General features: G+C 35.9%; 1 protein-coding gene across 1 annotated transcript in view; it reads right to left on the reverse strand.

Annotated features, from left to right (window-relative positions):
• Positions 1-18,850, reverse strand: part of HMCN1 (hemicentin 1) — a 464,244-nt gene that overhangs the window by 344,282 nt on the left and 101,112 nt on the right. Inside the window, exons 3-4 of the mRNA XM_015543796.2 lie at positions 1,952-2,110; positions 28-150 (exon numbers count right to left, since the gene is read on the reverse strand). Of these exons, the coding sequence (XP_015399282.1) occupies positions 28-150; positions 1,952-2,110 (282 nt within the window). The remainder of the gene's footprint in view (positions 1-27; positions 151-1,951; positions 2,111-18,850) is intronic.

Raw genomic sequence — 18,850 nt, forward strand, 5'->3', positions numbered from 1 at the left:
AAAGCAGACCCACTTGATTAAACTGACCTCATTAACTTGTTTTTTGTCCAGATGAAACACTTGACCAGAACTTGTAGAGGCAATTTCTTCATAGACTTTATATCCAATATGGCCCCTGTCATCACAGTCTCCAGTGAGCACAAATACAACCTATAATTTTTTTAAAAAAAGAAGACAGTTTAAAGGGTTTTCATAAATCAATATGTATTTATTGACTACCTATTATGTGTTAACATATTACTATTAAACTGGAATACATATATATTATATATACATCTTACATGTATAATATACATATACATACATATGTCTATAATAATACCATACATGTATAATTAATATATAATATATAATATATAATATATAATATATAATATATAATATATAATATATAATATATAATATATAATATATAATATATAATATATATATTCCACTCTATATGCATTTTGAAAAAGTGTTTGAAGTCCCTCTTACTTAAGAGGTGGAGCTTAATTTGTCATCTCCAAATCAAAGCATGGACATGTGATTTGCTTTGGGCAGCAGCCCAAGACAAAAGGGACATTCTATCAGTTCTGAGCCTACATGCAAGAGGCCTTGTATATTTCCCCTTGGTCTCTGGTGCTTCTGCCTTGGCCATGAAAAGAACATGCCTAAACAAACCTACTGGTCTCAAAAAAAAAAAAAAGAAGTGAGAAACTCGTGAGACAGAGCCAAGTCACCCCAAAGATCAGCCTAGGTAACTTAAACCCAAACTATCCCCAGACACACAAGTGAGCAAGCCTTTCCTAGACCAATGGAGCCCTGCAAATATGTTTTAAGCCAGTGAGAGTAGAACAGTTTGTTACACAGGAATAGCTAACTGATACAATGAGTAAGTCTGACTCAGACAAGATTCCACATAGGAGGTAATATTTGAGACACAGGCCTTCTTTGTAGGTCTATGCTCTTGTCAATTCTAGGGATAAGACAGAAAGAAGAACTTTCGGGGTGCCTGGGTGGCTCAATTGGTTGAGTGTCCAACTTCTGCTCAGGTCATGATCTCACAGTCTGTGGGTTCGAGCCCTGTGTCAGGCTCTGTGCTGACGGCTCAGAGCCTGGAGCCTGCTTGGGATTCTGTGTCTCCCTCTCTCTCTGCCCCTCCCCTACTGGCTCTCTCTCTCTCTCTCTGTCTTTCAAAAGTAAATAAAAACATTAAAAAAAAAAGAAAGAACGTTCATTAATCCCCCATCATTTCCTCTCTATATTAAAAAACAAGGTATTAATATGCACAAATACTACATATCCACTTATGTTTAAATTAAATGGCACATGTATATTGGAGAACATATATACAGATCAATAGTTGTAATTATTGATTTTTGCCACACAAAGTATAGACAAAGAGGAGAGGCAACCTCTCATGTGCCATACAGGTATATACCTTGTTTTATTGTGCTTTGCTTTATTGTGCTTCACAGATACTGTGGTTTTTTTTTGTTTGTTTATTTGTTTTTTACAAATTGGAGGTTTGTGGCAACCCCGCATTGAGCAAATCTATCAGCACGACTTTTCCAATGGCATTTGCTCGCTTCATGTCTCTGTGTCACATTCTGGTAATTCTCACAGTATTTCAAACTTTTTCATTATTAGTATGTTTGCTATGGTGATTTGTGATCAGTGAGTATGATTTGCTCAGATGATGGTTAGCACTGTCTGGTAATGAAGCATTTTTAAATTAAAGTATATATATTGTTTTTCTAGACATGATAATATTTCACACTTAAGAGAGTAGACTACAATGTAAACAAAACTTTTATGTACACTGGGAAGCTAAAAAATTCATTTGACTTTATTGTGATATCTGCTTTATTGTGGTAGTCAGAACTGAACCCACAATATCTCCAAGGTATGCCTGAATTCCTTCCAGCTGTATTCAGACTGAAAATTTGGGGGGCTGATTCCTACTCACTTGTGACTGTTTCTGTTGGATAAGCTGTAGCACCTCATGAGTGAGCCGATAATCCTTGGACCGTGCATCAGTGAAAACATAGATGAAAGACCCCGGAAGAGAAATTTCCAAGGCAATTTTTATAGCTCCAATACTCATTTCTGGACAATCACCACCACCCTGTTGAGGAGCAGAGAAAAAAAGTGCAATTATTTAACAACAAAAAAGAAAATATTTTAGTTACGATAAGTTGCTCTAGAAGCTCCAGAACTGAACAAGTTCTCTTCACATTTATTTTCTATCAGTTTGCCACTGTATTAATTACTTTAGTTGCCCGGAGATGGAAAAGATATAGAGTTATGTAGAGATAGAAAAAAAAAACAAACCTGTATTTATGGATAAATTAAAAACTCACCCAAAATACACAAAATAATAGAAATTGTTATATACTTTTTATCTAATTAAATGTTGACTCACTTTCTCATTCCCTTACATGACTATTTCATGACATGCCTCTTTTCTTATCCCTCATTTGATGACCTTGTTTCTACTGTACTGGGAAAAGATTAGCAATCAGAAGAGAACTTTCATGAACTCCCACCATGGTGTCTATGAACCTACCTGTAATAGCAGCCACCCGCCTTGCCTTCACAGTGAAGGAATCATCTAGACATAGCTAAGGCTAACTACTCACGTGTGCCTAATCAAAGACATAGCTCCTGTGTGTCCCCTCTCTGGCTGTCCCTTCTCTCTACTCCACTGCCAAAAATTCCTCCTTTACTGGATCATTCCCACCAGCAAACAAACATACTGGTATATCTCCCATATACCGTATATATAACCATATATACCATATATATATATATACCATATATATATACCATATATAGAACTCCCACTTGAGTTTTTGCTCAAATGTTACCTTTCAGAGAAACCATCCATGTCCACCTTATATAAAATACACCCTTTGTCACCCTTTTCACTCTGCTTCATTTTTCCTATGAACACATGATCTCTGTTTTATTTTCTACTTGCATAGGCTCCATATATTTTCCTAAACAAAAATAGTCCTCATCCTAAGAAGAATTCTTGTCACATTTATTTCATTCAAAATTATAGGGGTTTATAGATAAAACTGTAAGTATGCTGTATTTACAGTTTTATATATTTTACATTTATGATTATTATTCTTATGTTCCATGTTATCAATGTTCTTCAAAATCACAGGTTTTGGGGGCACCTGGGTGGCTCAGTTGATTAAGCATCTAACTTTGGCTCAGATCATGATCTCGCAGTTTGTGAGATCGAGCCCTGCATCAGGCTCTGTGCTGAGAGCTCAGAGCCTGGAGTTTGCTTCAGATTCTGTGTCTCCTGCTCGTTCTGCCCCTCACCCGCCCATGATCTGTTTCTCTCTCCCAAAATAGACATTAAAAAAAGTTTAAAAAATATCACAGGCTTAAATGATTGCATAATATTCCATTATGTCTACATCCCATAATTTAGTCAACCATTTCTCTACTGTTGAACATTAATGCTCTTCCAAATTTTCCTCTACTATAAATTTGGAAATACAAATCTATTTTATTTTATGTATGTATATAAAATGTCTGATTACTTCCTTAGCATAGATGTCAATAACTACAGGGCCATGGGAATGGACTTTCAACCAATATGTTTTGAGCAACCAATAAACTGCTTAACACCCCACTAGGATTTAAACATAAAAAGATGAATAATGAGGTAAAGTATCTTGTCCTTAAGGAACTCGTAGTCTAGAAAGCATAAATAAAAAACAAGACAATTTAGGGTTATAGGGGGGTGCCTTATGGTTCTACAGTCCACCAGAATACAGTAAGTAAGAGTTCTTTCTTAAAAAGAAATTAATTACTTGATGAAAGTGATATGGTTTTTTCTTTCAACTCTGGAGATTCTACTTGATTCTCTTATTGGGGCTTTTCCCAGGCTCCAAACAGTCTTAGACTGTGATACAATATCCTGAGAACCATAGTTCTAATCAGGGTCAAAAGAGCCAGGCTTCGAACTATTTACACTGCAGCTTGGACAAACCAGAGAATCTTTTCTTGCTTAGAATCCCACTCAAAACTTACAGACTGTGAGTACCATTATATTAAATGAGTTGGAACAGAGCCCCAACTATTATAAAATGATTCTAAAATTAAAACACTCATCAAATATGTCATAATGGTAGGGGGTTGAAAGCTGCGATAACCTGATCTTAACTTCTGAGAAGTCGGCTATAGACTCCCAGAAATTTTACTCAGTTAATGTCCTTTCTATTTTTGCAGGACTTATCAGCTGTGCATTATTACTTATGTGCATTTTCATGGCATTTAGTTTAGCAGATAATACTGTTCTCAAAAACTCGTACACTTGTATCTTCAGACTGTACTTATCTCCCAGATTCCAACTTTACATCTTCAACCACTTATTAAACATCTACTCCTAGATGTTCTATGGGTCTTCACATTTCCGTGTGTCTAAAGTAGAACTCATTGTATTTTCCTTAATTACGTCTTCCCTATTTTTGTTAATCAAACCACCTGCCTCCATATTCAGGTTCAAACCTGAGTCATCTGGACTCCTCCCTCTTCCTTCACCTAATCAGTAGTCAAACCATTTTCCTTCTACTTCCATCATGAATTTGTCCCCTCCCTTCCTCTTTACTTCCTACAATTCACTCTTCTTATCATTGATTTTGTTACTCATATAGCCTCCAATCTAATCTTCTGCTCTGCCTGCCACCAAACTTTATTTTGCCTGCAGTAAAGAGCTATCTTTATCATGTTCCAACTTAAAATCCTTCACTACTTGGGGCGCCTGGATGGCTCACTCGGTTGAGTGTCTGACTTCAGCTCAGGTCATGATCTCATAGTTCGTGGGTTGGAGTTCCATGTCAGGCTCTGTGCTGACAACTCAGAGCCTGGAGCCTGCTTCGGATTCTGTGTCTCCCTCGCTCTCTGCCCCCCGCCACTAGTGCTCTCTCTCTGTCTCTCAAAAATAAATGAACGTTAAAAAAAAATCCTTCACTATTTGTGTTGGATCAAATTCTCTTTCTAGTTTCCTATCTCTCCTCCTGCCCCTCTTCATAAATTGCTTCCTTTAAGCTAGGACTACTTCCTGTTCTTTAAATATGCCTCTCGCTTCACACTGTAATGCCGTCAGTGCTTTCATTCATCTTTTTGTTGTTCCATCTCCACTATTAACACTCCTCAAATACACTTCTTCACTCTCCAGATGTACTTTGATATGCTTTACATTTCAATGATATAGCATATTTTCCTCTGCATAAGAGGCGGGAGGATTATCATCTGCAATAAATGTCCTTAAGTGAGCATTTGTTGCTAGGAAAGTGTGAAATAGCTTCTGGGAACATTAATAACTTTAATATATTGCATAGGAATAATTTTTACTCGAAGCCAACTTTGCAAATCCATAACTGCTGGATGGACTGCTCAAAAAACTAGATTCATATTGAATTTTCAAAAGCTTAAACAAAAACATTCCTCAACTGTGCTTGACATCATGCACCTGAGTGTGAATCACAATATAAAAATTACCCATTCCACAAGCATTTGTTGAATGGCCAAGTACACAATACACCTAGCTCCGTGGTAGTATGATTCTAAGGAAAGATTGTCTCTTGCTAATTAATATCACCTAATATCAAGGGATTAGAAGAAATCTTCTATGAACCAAAAGTCAGAACAGCTAAGAAATCTCCAGGGATGCATACTAGGAATGACAGAAAAGATAAATCTTGTCCAGTCAGTAAAGGACAATCTTTGAGCCACTTGACTTGTATTCAAATTTATTCTAAGAGGACCCAGGGATGCCTTAGTTCATCCTACAACATTACCCAGGAGTAGACTCTAGAGATCATTAGAATCCTTGGAAGTTACTCTAAATGAATTCATCTCATTGAGATCTCTCTAGTATGAGATTCATACTAAAACTTGAATGTAGCCCTAAAAAAACACATGTGTTGAGGTGGAACCTCTAAGCCTTTAATTATTGTTTTTTACCCTATAAATTTGAATAGAGCAGTTTAAAACCACGTCTTAATAAAACCTATATGGTCAATAACATTTTCTGTTATTGGAACACCTTATTCTCCTGAAAAAAAAAAAGCCCCTCTGTGAAACACTGAACTTCATATATAGTAAGTTTAATATTGGTTAATACCCAAAGGAAAGAGTGTGATGAATTCACACAACTATAACTCCACAGAGAATTTCACAAATATAATTGCAAATGAAAGGCATTCCTTTTATTTCTTGACTCTTTTATATATATCACACTCTCAAAACAAAGAATTTGACTTTTATGGACAAACTAATATAAAGTCTCCAAGCAGCCAGAAATTTGAGGAATGTCAAGTCTAGCGGAAACATTTTGACCTACGTATATCAGAAACCCATACTAGATGTACTTAATATCCCTTAGGAGTGATCTGTGTAGCTTAGCGGTTTTCCTGCTGTGGAAATCAGTGTATTCTTTACAATAAAAATAATTATGCTGCCCTGAATTTCACATTTGCAGACACAGATTATATTATAATCATATTGATTCCATACCGATTAGAAATTGTTCTCAAGAATAAAACTCTTCTCTTACCAAAATAGTACAATATCTTAAAATTATTATCTTTCTGTCTATACTAGATTAGTGGATAACTGAAAATTAAAAATAATTGTTAAATGATAATTTATATCTCAGTGAAACTATTTATCTATCTCATTATGGATGTAGGTTTTTAAAAGGAAAAATAAGTGTTTTTTTCCAAAAGAAGATTACATATAATTTATATTAAAAACTCCCTATCTGATACCTGAGTTTGATTTTCTAATCATTTTAAGTCATAAATAATCACTAAAATTATGCAGAAAAGGAATATTTTAGATATGTGCTGTCCAGTACAATGACCACTAACAAGCCTTGGGAGCTATTGAACATCTGAAATAATGGCTCATGAGGCTGAGGAATCAAATATTTTTTTCTAATTAAATTTTAAAAAGTACTAATTTTTCATATCGATGAAAAAATTGGATATACTGAGTTAAATAAATAGATTATAAAAATTAATTTAAACTGTTTTTAAAATTACACATGTGGCTCACATCCTATTTTTGTTGGACAGCACTGCTTTAGAATGATACTTGGTTTCGTTATGCAGGCTTCATTATAAGGTTGTTGCTTTGCACTAAAAGTCTTCCACGAACTTTGCTTTCTGTCAGAAGTTATTAAAAACAAAATTTAAGTAATTTTAATTTACTAAGGCTCAGGAATCAAGTGACAATCTACTCCAAAAATCTATAAATTATTGACTTTGTTTAAGTATACATAAAGTTTATAAACAAAGTTTTTGCACATTGATATATATGAAGCTTATCTACAGGTTTGCTAATAATATTTCTCAAATCATTATTTGATCTTCTGATTCTTAAACTCAGTTTTGGCAGAACAGGACTAAAGAGAACCATTGTCAAAATGTCCATGTTTATAAATAAACCTCACAACGTCAGATACTTCAGGTTGATCTATATCAAACTCATGTACAGATTTTAGAATCAGGGGCAATGGGATTATTACTGAAACACTAAAAACAAACCATTTTACATTTTAGTTCCACACTTTAAAAAAGTAGTCCTTTAAAAAGTCTTAACACTTTATGTTTTGATATGAATACCAAATGGGAAAAAACAGTAAGATAATATCCCATAAAACATCTATAATGGAGACATTTAGAATTGATGAACTTGAATCTATGAAAAGTCTCATTAATTTAATTGACACTTTTACTGGTAGTAAGATACCCTACTTGTATTGACTCAATGGATATCTACTCTAAGCCAAACACTAAGAGAGTACTGTCACATACACTATGGTATTTACTCTTTATCTCAATTGATGACATAGGTATCATTTTTAGCACAATATATTGCCAGAGGACTGAATCTTTAAAATCTCTTCCTAAGGTCACATGACTTTTAAGTGAAAGAACAGAGACTGGAATTCAATTCTGCCTGGTCTGAGCTTTCATGCAAACTCCAGTGAGGCATTTTATTACTTTCATCAACCTCTGTGACTGCAAGCAAGTAGCTTGTAAGAGAAAACTATAAAAGCAAAGGGGAAAAGATTCTCATTCTTCCAGATGCCCACAGAATATTGTACGTTCTTCTATTGTGGCATCTGCTGAGTTGGATTGTAATTTTTATGTTTCCTCCCACTACATCTTTATTCCTTGAAGAACTTAGTAAGTGGTCCATTGTGGTTGGATGAATGAAGGGATAAATGAATGAATAGTGAGTATATGAATGAATGAGACTGTGCAAAACAATCTTGACACAATCTAGGCGTGCTTTCTGTGTTCAACCTGAGCTTTACTCAAGCCTAGCCCATCTCATTTCAAGTAATACAATTCCAGAGCTAGGTCTCCTGAAGTATAAGTGCTTATATATACATACTCTAAGTGGTATACAAAACTAACTCCCTCAAGCTCTCATATCTCTGTATCTCTCTGTCTCTCTGTCTCTCCCTCTCAATCATGGCATGGTGTCAGGTTTAATATTTAACAAAAGAAAACAAACATGGCAATGGAAATGCATCCCCTAAAACCACATAAACCTGCACACATACATGACAATGCAAACTGCTTTTGTTAACTGTGTTTTTATTTGAACTCTGAGATAGAACTTATCTGTACCAGTGGGCATATTCTTGCTCAGTATTTTGATATTCATTTTATCTTCAGAATTCTACTGATAGCTACAACTTACTAAGTTGCCAAAGACACTTCAGATAGAAAAAAAAATGTGTACTGGAAAAACAGAAGCATGTGACCCTTCATAGTAAATGTTGCTCCTGGAATTAAAGAAAAAAACTGTAACCTCAGAGTTACAGTGATAATTATGTTAAAAAATAAATTCCTAGAAAGCAAGATAAAATAGGAATAAACAGAAATCTTATCAGTCAAGGGAGTAATAAAACAGAGATTATCATGCTGTCTTTTCTAAATATAAGACAATGTGGGAGTGGCAATGAACTAAACTGAACCTTTAAACCCTGAGAAGAGTTGGAGAAAAATGAGGTCCCTGTCCAAACCCCAATGGGAAAATGTTCGTCAAACAAGCGATCAGAGTACTGGAAATCTCAGAGCAGGCCCTCACCCATGCCTTATTATGTCTCTTCTAGTCAACCCAATTCAATTCTATTTTCTTCATCCAGTTTCACTGAAATGGTGCTTATACCAGTTGTTTTCCAGGTATGTCTAACTCTAAGCAATGAAAAAATAAAACTTTTTTGGTAGGCTCATGCCTAAGTCCAAAATAAGTATTATTGGCATTATAGTACTTGCCCTTATTCTAACACAACTACAACCTACTAAGCCTTGTTTCAAAGTCAGACTGTATTTTTCCTTCCCACGGAATACTCACTGCTTGAAATGTCTTATTTCTGTAATTTTCTCTTTACCTATAAAATTCAGGAATGAAACTCAGTCTCAAGTTAAACGAGAGTTTACAACCCTCAGTTCTTCTTAAAACACAGTTATGTGATTCTATGAGCAAGAAACAAAAGGTACACGTGGAAACCATTACATTGCATTGCACCTAACATAAAATTTCATTCAAGCAAGTATAAAATAAATTAGAATGACTACAGAACCCTAATGCATCAGTGACATTTGGTCTTCATCACTTGTAGAAACTATGGCGGGGATGTACTGAAAGATAATTGGAGTATTTCAGAGCCCAAACTTCAAATCTCTATAATCAAAATAAAAGTCCAGGCAGTCCACCATGCTGCCCTTTACGAGTTTAGAGAAGGTGGAATCCAAATCAAGGCATCAAAAAACTGTTGACCTTTCTTTCAGATGCATTAAAAGTTAACAATTACAACCATTTCCTGCCTTTCAGGTTATTACCTGCCAGTAGTAACTCTTCAGCAATTGATCTTTCAGTTTGTTGGAACTACCTTCCTGTTTGGCCTAGGAGGAGATTCAGTTCACTTCAGTTTAAATAAAGGATACACTATGTACCGTGCATTCAATATCTTCATTAATAAATCAGAAATTGATATACCTTCATACTACTTAAGAGAATTCCTTCCCGGGGCACCTGGGTGGCTCAGTCAGTTGAGCCTCTGACTTCAGCTCAGGTCATGATCTCATGGCTCATGAGTTCCAGCCCCACGTCGGGCTCTGTGCTCACAGCTCAGAGCCTGGAGCCTGCTTCGGATTCTGTGTCTCCCTCTCTCTCTCTGCCCTTCCCCTGCTTGCACCCTGTCTCTCTCTCTCTCTCTCAAAAATAATAAACATTAAAAAAAATTTTTAAATAAAAAAAGAGAATTCCTTCCCTTGCCCATCAAGGATTCCATACCTTTTTATTTTCTTTTCCCACAAAATTAAGACATTATCCTGATCCCTAGTTGGGATTCCTGATCTCTCCTACTATATGGCCTTGTTTGCCCAGAGAGAATGAGCCAGAAGAGGGCAGGGTTCTGGGTCTAAGGTGGCCCTTGCAGCCAGTCATTATCTGTCTATTCAAGGATCAGGCAGGCTTTCTTTCTCCCTGTTTTTCCTGGGTTATGACCCTTCTCTGTCTTTACTTAGCACTCTTCAGATTCAGCCTGCCCACTAAAATCTCTGTCTTGCTTTCTACTCCAACACTCACATATGGATCTTATATGCTTCCCAGCACATTTGGTATTATCTGGGTTATTGGGTAGTTAATGGAGATTATAATGTGATTGTGTAATGTGTGTTTTATTTTATGCGTAAAAAATATATTTATACTGCTTATGTTACTTTAGGTCTTGGCAAAAAGATTATCAACACAATGCATTTTTTACTAATAAAATCATTATAATTTATGAACATTATAATATATAGGGAAGTTTGAGACAGACAAATTGTATGGGCTATTTTAGAGCTAGCAGTCATTAAACAAAACTGGTGAACTAAGATCTAGATCATCTCACAGGAGGAGATTCCATATATATAAACAGACCAGATAAATGAGGACTTTCAAAAATCAACATGAATATAGAAGTATGAGACCTGGTTTAAAGTTTACATGAAAAAATCTGAGGGACTGAGCTGGTAACTGCACCTGAATTCAATAATCTGATACCATCGCCAGAGAAATCTTATATTGGCCTCAAACATGAAAGAGCTTCTCAGACATAGCTCCAGAGGAGGACCCCAGGTATCATCTGGTGATGAAGATCAGTGCTATTAAATCTCTAACTGGTGTTAGTTCATTTCTGATGTATTGATAGGTTTCTGGAAGGGATTCAGACATCTGATGGGGTAACTGGACAAATAATAGTCAAAGTGAGTACTCATACCAAGATTCCACAATTCTTCTTGACATTTTTTCAAGGCCTAAGAATAAAGACAGCTTCTTGAGAACTGCTCTTGATCTGAATTGAGAAAAAAACTCTACATTCATTTTGCTCAAAGTGAGGTTGATAGTTTTCTCTAGGAAATCTGGCTTTAGGTCAAGAAACATTCTCCCCAGGAAAACATTTTGACCTCCATCCTTACCATCACCTAAAAATGGACAAAATCAGATGCAGTACTTATTATGGGGAATAGGGTAATCCTTTGGTTACATAAGTAGCATGTATGGGGTGAATCCAGGCATCATGGGTCAGTGATGCCATTCTGTGACATGTAACTATAGTATTTACTCTGCAATGACTCGTGTATTTACCTTTTGGAACATTCCCATGCATGCACCCTTTGAAAAGAAAATCAAAACTTTTATCATCATAATCCACACCTATGTCATTATGTCTATATTCTGCTTTGAAAAAGTAATCCAATAGTCAGAATACTCTTCTATACTCTCTGTCCTTTGAAGTGCTCATAAAAGATCATTAAGAAATCATCTAGCTATTTGCTTCTGGATAGGGTACCAAGGTGGATAGTTAGAAAAGAGCCAAGCATTCCCACTCAGTGCCCTCCATTCTCTTCCCTCCCTGAGGATTAAGAATTACTTGTCCCTCAGAGAATTCATATGGTCTAGCAGGGAACTCTAGCAGCACATGAAAGTTGCAGTAGATGTTTCATTCAAGCCCCAAGAAGTTTCAACTCTAACAATGAAAATAATCAAAACATCACCTACAAATACAACTAGGTTGTATGGTAGTATGAACACTATCAATCTCTTAAAAGGCATCTTATCCTCATGTCTCTCCAACGTGTTTGTGAGGTCATACTTAAATAAGTTTACCACAGTAAGTAGTGAGAACACATACTGAGCAAAAAGAGCAATTTTGTTTATAATTAACTTTGTCATTTCCTGTTCAGTAATTTCAGGTCAGCCAACTACGCAAACTGATGAGAGGTAGCAGTGAAAGTCAAAATCTTCAAGGAATGAATTCATTTCATTGAGGACGAGACCAGCCCTAGACCTACCATCGTCTTTAATTCTCTACAGCACTATCTTGAAGTAAAATGCAAAACAAATGCTATAAACAAATGTTAACTTGATTGGACTAATAAGGTTACTTAAATCAGTATTTAGAAGGAAAGTAACAGAGTCATAAAGGACACTGTCTTAAGCATTAAATACCTCCCGTTATGTGATCAGCTTTGCTATTTGCCAGTTTGGTGACCTGATTGTTACCTACTATCTCAAAGCTTGAGTATCCTCCTTTGTAAAAGGTAATATTAATATTTGTGTGGGTCTGAATTGAGAGAGACACTTGCAAAATCACAAGGCACATATTCCACAATTGCTGCTCGTTTACAGTATAAATGTTTGGTGATTATTTCCCTTAAAAAAACCTTCAGGGTACTGGAGGTAGTAACACAATAGAAGTAATGATAGCTAACATTTATCAAGCCTTTACTTTGGGCCAGACACTGGTTCTATTATTCTTGAAGCTTTTGCATGTATTATGAGTTACATGTGTTGGACTCATCTCATCTTACCTAAATTAAACACATGCCATTCTTCCTGTAAAAGTGAATACACACACACACACACACACACACACAATTTGTACAAAAGAATACTTAAATAGAAATAAAAGCTGCTGTCTTCAGTTGAATCATGTCCAATACCAAAAACGTAAATCACATCTCCCATAGTTTTTCAATAAGTCTATATCTACACTGACATAAAATCCCTTCTTGTTATTTTTATCTAGTCATGTCTTTTTTTGCTTTTCTTAATTTCTTTGTCACATATTAGTTTGATTTTTAAAATTCATTAAGAAAACTTTCCTATAAATTGAGAAATAAAGAACATACTTTTACATAGTAGCATGATTTAGAATATCAGAAATTAGAGGCACCTAGGAGGTTAGGTGTCTTGATTTTGGCTCAGGTCATGCTCTCAGAGTTCATGAGTTCAGGCCCCATGTTGGGCTCTGTACTGACAGCGCAGAGCCTGCTTGGGATTCTCAGTCTCCCTCTCTCTCAACCCCACCCCATTTGCATTCTTTCTCTCTTTCAAAAAAAATTAAAAAATATATATATACAATACCAGAAATTAGATAAAGTGTATACCAAACTGTCATCATAAATTTCTCTTCTATACTCAGCACTATCTTGTCTTCTTCTTTTTAATAGTCTTGGCCTATCTAGCGATGATTTTTCATACTCTCCTTTGGCAGTTAATTCTAACATCAATTGTTTTTACATGACAGCAAAACATTTGTCACCTTAGCCTTAGCCTGCTGCATTTTGTCTATTTACCCTTCTATTCCTGTTAAAGAATTATAATAATTGGACCTTAACCTCATCTTCTTCATAACTCCATCCTGTTCCTATGTGACAATGCTGTTCTACATATTTTTACTCTTATTCCTGCTTTTTTGGGGGGGTCAATGTTGCTAAAAGACTTCACAAAGGAAAATTAAATTATGTGTGAGGATTTTCAGTTTTAGGGACCAACTATCTATATGAAAAAATTGTAATTCCATTATTGTAAAAATACGTTCCTTCTTTTTTTACATTTCAAGTGTCTGACTAATTGCTTTTTGTTCTTTAGAACATTTGGATAAAAGGCTTGAAAGCATATTACTGCCAACACCATTTTTTGATTTCTAAAAATCAAAAGCTTTCTAGTTTCTTTTTTTTAATGTTTACTTATTTTTTGAGAGAGAGAGAGAGAGAGAGAGAGCACAAGCAAGGGATAGATAGATAGATAGAGAGAGACAAAGGATCTGAAACTGGCTCCATGCTGATAGCAGAGAACCTGAGGTGGGGCTCAAACCTATGACCAGGAGATCATGACCTGAGCCAAAGTCAGATGTTTAACCAACTGAGCCACGTAGGCACCCCAGCTTTCCAGTTTCTTATAAAGACTGTGACCTGAGACAAGACTTTGGACTGCATATTTACAGAGATACTAGGTCTCAAAGCTCTGTGGTTTGAATACCATTTATTATCATTTGTCTTCCGTTCTTTTTCCCAGAGAAAGCTCAGATGCTTTCCAAGTTGCTTCCATGTATTCCAGATGAAAGATGATAAAGGAAAATAAAATTAATGTTATAAATGTAATGATTTAAGGTGACTGACTTTTTTCTAAGTTTTTCTTGGAAAATTTTAAACTATGTTTCAAGTTATCCATATCTCTGTAAAAAAATAGCTAAGCTTAGTGTAATCTTAATGAGCAATTATTTAATTTACTTCAAACTAAATTTACTTTTCTTGTTTTCAAAACTATTACAAATGTAAGAAAATTATTAACTTAAAAAAATTTGTTTAGGGGCTCCTGGGAGGCTCAGTCAGTTGAGAATCTGGACTTCGGCTCAGGTCATGATCTCATGTTTTATGGGTTTGAGACCCACATTAGCCTCTGTGCTGACAGCTCAGAGTCTGGAGCCTGCTTCGGATTCTCTGTCTCCCTTTCTCTCTGCCCCTCCCCCGCTTGCGTATTGTCTCTTTCTCTCTCAAAAATAAATAAACATTAAAAAAAATTTTTTTAATTTGTTTAAATCTAAGTAAGCTTTAATAGGACAGCAATTCTTGTTGCTCATGATAACAGTGATTTGCAAGGAGTCACCAAAAATGGTAGAAGGGGAACAGAAGAGGAGTCTGGAAATTATATATAAAACAAAATTTAGTATTTTATACTAAAATTTTATGAAATATGTGAAATTTAGTTTCTAGGCTGATTTATGAAATAATAAAATCTTCTTTAAGCAAACACTGAGGAGAAAGAATATATTCTTTAGATTAGGTGTTAAGTGATGATGTAGCCTAGGGCTTTTTCATATTTATGAAATGTTTTCATAAATATGAAAGGTTTTTCATATTTATGTTGAATGAAGGGAAAAAGTAAACATTTGATTTCTTCCCCAACTGGTTGTTCTACTTAAGCATCCTTTTGGATCCCAAGACAATGCAAAAATAAACCCCATAAGATGTAGCCAGTCCAGAGAAAACCTCCAGAGAAATGTACACCCGCTTTCATTCCAGGAGAAAAGAAAAGAAAGAATATAACCCCACGGACTGCCTGTAACAGTCTCAAGTCCAAAAGGTGATGCAGGAGGGCTCTGGGAAGGGAATCAATGGAATATGAGTCAGGAATTATGACCCTTTGCCCTGGAGACAAATTGAGCACAGAGGATAAGCACAATCCTTGAAGATTCCTCAGAACAAAAGAAAGGGAGAGGCAGGAAATCAGGAAGTGCCAGTGCCAGGTCTCATTGAGAATGTAGGGATTTTCATTCTAGCCAGATATTCAAGAATACAGCTCTGCTGTATTTTTGCAGAGAAAAAAGAAATGAATACAGTAAATCCTTTCTTAACGTTCTATCAGCTAGAAATCTCCATTACTTGGCTCTTCTGAATCTCTGTGTAATGCAAGCTGATAATTAGGTTTTTAAGTTATCTTTTGCCTCATCAAAGCTTAAATTATATTTGATATAGTTTTACTGCTAAATATATATTTTTAAAAGAGGCTACCCTCATATAATCCCTATTTAAGTCCACTTTCATGCAGATACTGGTTCATCCCACAGGTGGATCAGAGGCTCAATGAGAGGTACAAGGCCCTTGCTCTTAGTAGCTCATGGTAGACTAAGGCAACATAAAAATTTTAACAAACAGGGGAACACAATTTCTAATTCCCATGGTCCATATAAAGGCTAGAAATTTTTATGTAAATATTTTTTTCAAAGGATCTGGACATCCAAAGTGGCAAAGAATTTGCTATATTGAAGGGCAGAAAAGTAAATTCTAAGTAAGTATGAAGATAATGACTGGAAAAGAATGACACAGTGTAAGAGAAAGGAAATGAGGGATTTTTAGTGGGAAAGACCATCAGAATAAATTTAGTAAAAGAGAAAACTAGCCAAGGGATAAATATATAAATCCATTTAGGTACTTATGAAATATGATTTATTTTAGTATATGATTAAAAATTATAGAGACAGGCACAATAAAATAATCATGATTGAATACATATTTGGAATGCCAAACTTTGGCTTTTTCACCCTATGCCCCAATTATGCTCATACAATACACAGTTGCAAATCAAATCATTCACCCAACAGTGAAACCAAAGTATTAAAACTCCAAACTCTAATTTGGACTGTGTTGATTTGTACACAATGATATATTCATTCATTCTTCCTTTCTTTCATCAAAAAGTGAGCATGTTCAATATGCCATACATTTTGCTAAGGTAATGATGAGCTAAATCAGACATGATTCTTCAGTGTGAAATCCCCACTACTTTGTGATGGAGAAAAGCAGTAATATATGGCCAAACCTTAAGGACAGGGAGGATCTCTGAGGAAGTGGTGTTCAAGATTAGACTTGAATCCTGAATACAAGATTTTAAACTAGGTTAAGGGAGCATGGAAGTGAGGGCAGGATGAAGGACAGGAAATTCCTGTGCAAGGAAAAGAACATGTGCGAAAATGCCACTGGGAGATGAGTGGAGGATAAAGATTTGCAGAGAGTCTATGCAAGGCCCCTAAGACAGAGCACAGACCCCAAAGGAGAGAGTGGTTCTACACAGGGCTGACAGAGAGACAGGTCTCAGGTCACTCAAAATCTTAGGAAGAATTTAATGAGGTGGGGGTAGGGGATGACTGCAGAGGGTATTAGGGGAAATGTTCAGAGATGTATTTTGAGATTATTTTGTTTGTAGAATGGAGAATAGTCTGGCAAATAAAAGCAAGAGCAAATGCAGGAAAATCACTTAGAAACTTTTTTTGCATTTGCTTAGACTAAAGATATAGTAATTGGGATTAGGGTAGTACCAATAGAAATAGTGAGAAACCAATAGACATAAAAAATATTTAGAAAGTTAAAAACCACGACTTGATGGTTTGGATGTTGGGGGAAAATCATCATATTAAAGATGATTCACAGTTTTTGGTAGTATAACCAGAATATTGTGGTCAACATTCACAAAGACAAAAAATAGAGAACAAAGAACAAGAATTTAGGACCAAGTGTAGAGCAATGGAAAGGGCACATTTGTGAGTTTCATTGTAGAGGCCCATTGTGACATCTAGGGGACTGACATAAGGGTCTGTATGTCAGAGGAGAAGTCTTAGGGGCCATTTGTACATGCCTATGTTTGAAACAGTAAGTGAGGTCACTTGCTCAGGGTAGATCGTTCACTGAAACAACCAGTAGTAAAAGGGTGAGGGGATGGAGGTTTAAACAGAGTAGACAAGATCTGTAATTATCATTGGGACAAATGGAAAATTTAATCAACCAGAAAAACATAGTAAGATCATGGGAGTACTGAAAGTCCAGTGTTGTGTATCCACAATGGAATCAACCTGCTCTGTTGTAAGACTTTAACAGCACTTCACCCTGATGGACAGGCATGAATAATGCAGATAATTGGAGTTATTGAGGAATAAGGTTTTGCCTTTTGAAGAAAAAAGCAATGGACAAGGAAGAAAAAGAGGTGTTTTTGAAATGATAGGACTCTGAGCTCAACTGGAGGAAAGTAAAAATAGGAGAGATCTGATGGCCTGGGAGACAGGCTAGAGGTTAATGAGGGTGAAGGAGGAGTTGTAAACAGTTGTGCCAACAAGCTTGGTGGACAGATGGTTGCTGCTGGAGGTTAAGATGCTTGAACTAGTGCTTTGAGAGGTAGAAAGGATTATTGATGATAAGGTCCTGAGGGAGTGGAAGACTGAGATGGAGTAAAGAACAGGTTATTGCAGATGACTAGCAGGTCAAGGAACTGAGGGGAGAAGGCTCTGACAGGTCTTTCCCATAAATGCTGAAGTCCCTGGAATGATGGCAGCCCTGAAGGGGAAACGTAGCCAATGATCTAGGTACCAGTAGCTTAGATGAATGGTGGGGAGTGGTCAAAAGGTCTGGAAAAGACTACAGCAAAGACCATCTATGGAGAAGAGTATAGTGAAGCAGCCTCAAAGAGCAAGTTTTTTTTTTTTGTTTTCATGAATGGATTTAGTAATAATGATCTCAAAGCAGCCCTGAGGGGAAAGTACATACTAACCCTATCTCCAAGTCCTATTGTCAGAATATCAGCTAAAGCAATGTTATTCTTCTTCTCTAATCACCTAATTATACTTACTGTCAAAAATTGTATACAGTTGACTTAGACCAGAGAACATCAAAATTATTTTTAATTATACCATTTCTGTTGTGGGGGAAGAATTAACTGTTGTTTATGATTCTCAGTGAAGGGACTCACCTAGAGCAGGCTTCAGTAAACTTTGTTGTAGAGGGTCATGGAGTAAATATCTTAGGGTATGTGGGCCAGTCTGTCAAAGCTACTTAATTCTGCTATTGTTGTATGAAAGCAGCCATAGATAATGTATAAATGAAGGTGAACTCAATCTGCCCCATTTACATATCTATTGTTCAATTCATTCAGAACTCAAGTGAGAAAAGGAAGTGGAATTAAAAACTAATAATTATTTCTGGAACACGTGGGTGGTTCA

The sequence above is a fragment of the Panthera tigris genome, chromosome F3 (assembly GCF_018350195.1).
Source record: "Panthera tigris isolate Pti1 chromosome F3, P.tigris_Pti1_mat1.1, whole genome shotgun sequence".
Lineage (NCBI taxonomy): Eukaryota > Metazoa > Chordata > Mammalia > Carnivora > Felidae > Panthera > Panthera tigris.